The sequence below is a fragment of the Sinocyclocheilus grahami genome, unplaced genomic scaffold, assembly GCF_001515645.1.
Source record: "Sinocyclocheilus grahami isolate Dianchi unplaced genomic scaffold, SAMN03320097.WGS_v1.1 scaffold562.1, whole genome shotgun sequence".
Taxonomy (NCBI): Eukaryota; Metazoa; Chordata; class Actinopteri; order Cypriniformes; family Cyprinidae; genus Sinocyclocheilus; species Sinocyclocheilus grahami.
This window is the reverse complement of record NW_015505741.1, coordinates 677,500-681,657: the sequence shown is the minus strand read 5'-3', so window position 1 is coordinate 681,657 and position 4,158 is coordinate 677,500. Positions and strand designations below refer to the sequence as shown.

At 39.2% G+C, this 4,158-nt stretch overlaps 1 protein-coding gene across 1 annotated transcript in view; it reads left to right on the top strand.

Annotated features, from left to right (window-relative positions):
* Positions 1–4,158, top strand: part of LOC107556254 (227 kDa spindle- and centromere-associated protein-like) — a 52,796-nt gene that overhangs the window by 24,738 nt on the left and 23,900 nt on the right. Inside the window, exon 7 of the mRNA XM_016239319.1 lies at positions 3,106–4,158. Coding sequence (XP_016094805.1) covers positions 3,106–4,158 — 1,053 coding nt within the window. The remainder of the gene's footprint in view (positions 1–3,105) is intronic.

Genomic DNA, 4,158 nt, shown 5'->3' with positions numbered 1-4,158 from the left:
TGAGTGTTGTTAGGCTTCCTCTCATTTAAGAGAGTCATTCTGCTGAAGACTCCACTTTGCATAGCTCCGTTTAGGCAGTATTAATGTGCAGGCTCTTGAGCCTCACTAACTGACCCTGGCGTTGAGTGTAGCCAGGTCTCCTCTCATTCTAGAGAGTCGGTATGCTGAGACCTCCACTCTTAGAGTTCCGACTTTGGTAGGAGAGCGCTGGCGAGTTTTTGAGCCTGCCTGTAGAGGTTGTGGCTCGGGTCCTAGCAGAAGCGATCTGGCTGGGGCAGGGATGGTGTTCCTTGAGTCTTTGACTTAAGGAATCCATTTTTGGGCACTCATCCCTCAGCATGGCGGCGTGGGTAGACCGTTCCCCTAGCGCCTTCTAGAGGACGCAGCGTTGAGTTCCCTTTCGAAAGGGAATGTCTCAGGTTACGCATGTCTCATTGCCATGCCTCGGCATTCCTGCCTGCGTCTCCTTCAGACAAATAAGTTTTCCGCAGGTTCTCTTTTATACCCGCATTCGCTTTATTGTTTACGTCATAGGCTCCCGCCTGCCAATGTCAAGTTCATTGTCGATTTTTTATTTCATGCTTCAGACACCGGTCACGCTGAAGGCGTTCCCCTAGCGCCCTCTAGAGGAAGCAGCGTCTTGTTCCCTGTTCTCAGGGAACCATGGTTACATGCGTAACCTGAGACATTATTACTCCAAACTCACTTAGCATTGCATTATAAATTTAGTATTGCATTATAAATATGCTTTATTATAATGAGAATTATAATAAGAAGAATAAAAAGAACTATATAATATGAAGAACTATAATAAGAAGATAAGATAAACCATATATTGTCGTAGTCATGTGTTAGTTACGTTGAATCAATGAAAGCAGTTCAATGTTCTGTTTCCTGGAACTTGTAACCCAAAGGTTGCGGGTTTGAGTCTTGGTACCGGCAGGGATTGTAGGTGGGGTCAGAACGTATTCAGACCTCCTTCACGTTTTTCAATTTTGTTATGTTGCAGCCTGATACTACACTTGTTTAAATTCATTTTTTTCTCATTAATCTACACTCCATACCTCATAATGACTAAGTGAAAAATAATTATAATTATAATTATTTAATTTTATAATTTTAATAATATTATAATTTTAGAAATGCCTGTAAATTTATTAAAAAGAAAAAACTGAAACATCACATTTACATAAGTATTCAGACCCTTTGCAACAACACTTGAAATTTAGCTCAGGTGCCTCCCATTTCTCTTGACCATTGCTAAGATGTGGTAAATTAAATTGATGACATGATTTGGAAAGGCACACACCTCTCAGCTGACAATGCATATCAGAGTGAAAACCAAGCCATGAGGTCAAAGGAACTGCCTGCAGAGCTCAGAGACAAGATTGTATTGAGGCACAGATCTGGGGAAGGCTACGAAAAAAATTCTGCTGCACTGAAAGTTCCCAAGAGCACAGTGGCTTCCATAATTTGCAAATGGAAGAAGTTTGGCACAACCATGACTCTTTCCAGAGCTGGTTGCCCAGCCAAACTGAGCAATTGATGGAGAAGAGCCTTGTCTAGATTGGTGACCAAGAAGCTGATGGTCACTCTAGTTGAGCTCCATGGTCATATGTGGAGATGGGAGAAACCTACAGAAGGACAAACATCACTGCACTGATCTGGGCTTTATGGCGGTGTGGCCAATCTCAATCCTCTCTTCAGTGAAGACGCATAAAAACACACTTGGAATTTGCAAAACAGCACCTAAAGGAACCTCAGACTCTAAGAAACAAGATTCTCTGGTCTGATGAACCATCATGTTTGAAGAAAACCAGCTCTGCTCATCACCTGCAGAGTACCATCCCAAAAGTAAAGTGTGCTAGTAGCAGCCTCATGCTGTGGGGCTGTTTTTCAGCAGCAGGGCCTGAGGGACTCGTCAGAGTAGAAGACAAGCTCAATGCACCAAAATATTGAGATAGCCTTAATGAAAACCCAGTGCAGAGCATTCAGAACCTCAGACTGGTCAGAAGGTTCACCTTCCAACATGACAGTGACCCTAAGCACACAGCCAAGGCAACACAGGAGTGGTTTAGGGACAACTCTGTGAATGTCCTAGAGTGGCCCAGCCAGAGCCCTGACTTGAACCCTATCGAACATCTCTGGAGAGACCTGAAAATGGCTGGCCGACGGTCCCCATCCAACCTGACCGAGCTTGAGAGGATTTGAAAAGAAGAATGGCAGAAAATCCTCCAATCCAGGTGTGCAAAGCTTGTTGCATCATACCCAAAAAGACTCGAGGCTGCAATTGCTGCCAAAGGTGCTTTACTGAATACTTATGTAAATGTGATATTTCAGTTTTTTCTTTTTAATAAATTTACAGAAATTTCTAAAATTCAGTTTTCACTTTGTCACTATGAGGTATGGAGTGTAAATTAATGAGAGAAAAACATTAATTTAAACAATTGTAGTATCAGGCTCCAGCATAACAAAATTGAAAACATGAAGGGGGTCTGAATACTTTCTGAATGCACTGTATATATATATATATATATATATATATATATATATATATATATATATACACTGTACACGCACACCTTATCGTATATAATAAAACAAAATTTCATGCTTCATGTTATGTTGAAGGTATATTAGTTTATACAAATCAGCATGTATTTTTAGAAATTAAAAAAGTTTTGCTAGCACTGATGTAAATGACTGAAACATTAAATAAACATTATGTTATGATATACGTTAAAGGTCAGAATTACAAACCCCCTTGGTAAATATGAGCAAATAAGGCTGTGAAAATTAATCTGCATTTGTATATTTTTTTATTATTTTGATCTATAATTTTAATGATCTTTTATTTATTTTTAGTATTTAAGAATTTTTTTTTTTATGTAATATTTCATTATTATTATTATTATTATTATTACTATAAACACAGGAACACAGGAAATATTAAGATAATACAGTATGGGGGGTGGAAAGAGACCTGTATAATGAATGAGGGGAGGAGACCCCCCCACCCCACCCACTGATTTACTGCTGCAAATAGTTACCACTCATTTAACACTCAATCAATTCCTAATATCTAATTTCTATTGTCATTTTCAGATGAAGAAGATTCATCATCAGATTCAGGATGTTTGAGAATCTTGCTGTTTGGGAGGACAGGAAGTGGAAAGTCTGCAACAGGAAACACTATCCTCAGAACAAAAGAGTTTCACAGTGAAGCCAGTTCACGTTTGGTGACCACTGTTTGTCAGAAGAGAGTTGGTGAAGTTGATGGTCGATCAGTAGCTGTTATTGATACTCCAGGACTCTTTAACCCCTCACTGACAAATGAACAAGTGCAGGAAGAAATAATGAAGTGTATTTCACTGTCAGCACCTGGACCACATGCGTTCATCATTGTGCTGAGCGTGGAAAAAATCACTCCAGAAGAGAAAGACACTTTAGACATGATCAAGATGATCTTTAGCTCAAAAGCAGCAGATTTCTGCATTGTTCTCTTCACTAGAGGAGATGATCTGAGAGGACAAACAATGGAGCAATATGTAGAGAAAAGTAAAGATGCTGAACTCAAGACACTGATCAGTGATTGTGGAAACAGATTCCTGGCTTTTAACAACACAGAGACACAAGATCAGACACAAGTTACTCAGCTGTTAAATATGATAGAAGAGATGAATCATGGCCGATACTTCATTAATGAGATGTTTGAAAAGGGAGCGATTGAACAGAAAATGGAAATGCTAGAAGAGAATAAAAGAACAAATCTGTTTCAAGTTGAAGAATTAAAAGCCAAATATGACATGGAAATCAAAAGGATGGGAGAGAGACTGGAAGAGAAGAAACAAAGGGCAAAGGGGGAGAAGAAGCAAAGGGCAGAAGAGGAAAGAGAGAGACTGAATAACAAGGTCAGAGAACAAGAGGAAACACTCAGGAGAGAGTTTGAGGAGAAAGAAAAATCAGAGCAGAAGAAACGAGAGACGGAGGATCAGAAACAATCAGAAGAAGAGAAACAGCAAAGAAATGAATATGATCAAACAATAGAGGAGATGAAGAGAGAGATTGAAGATCAGAGAATACAGTATGAAAAACAGCTTAAAGAAAGAGAAGAAGAAGATAGAAAGAGAGAAGAAGAATATAAACAAGATCAAGAAA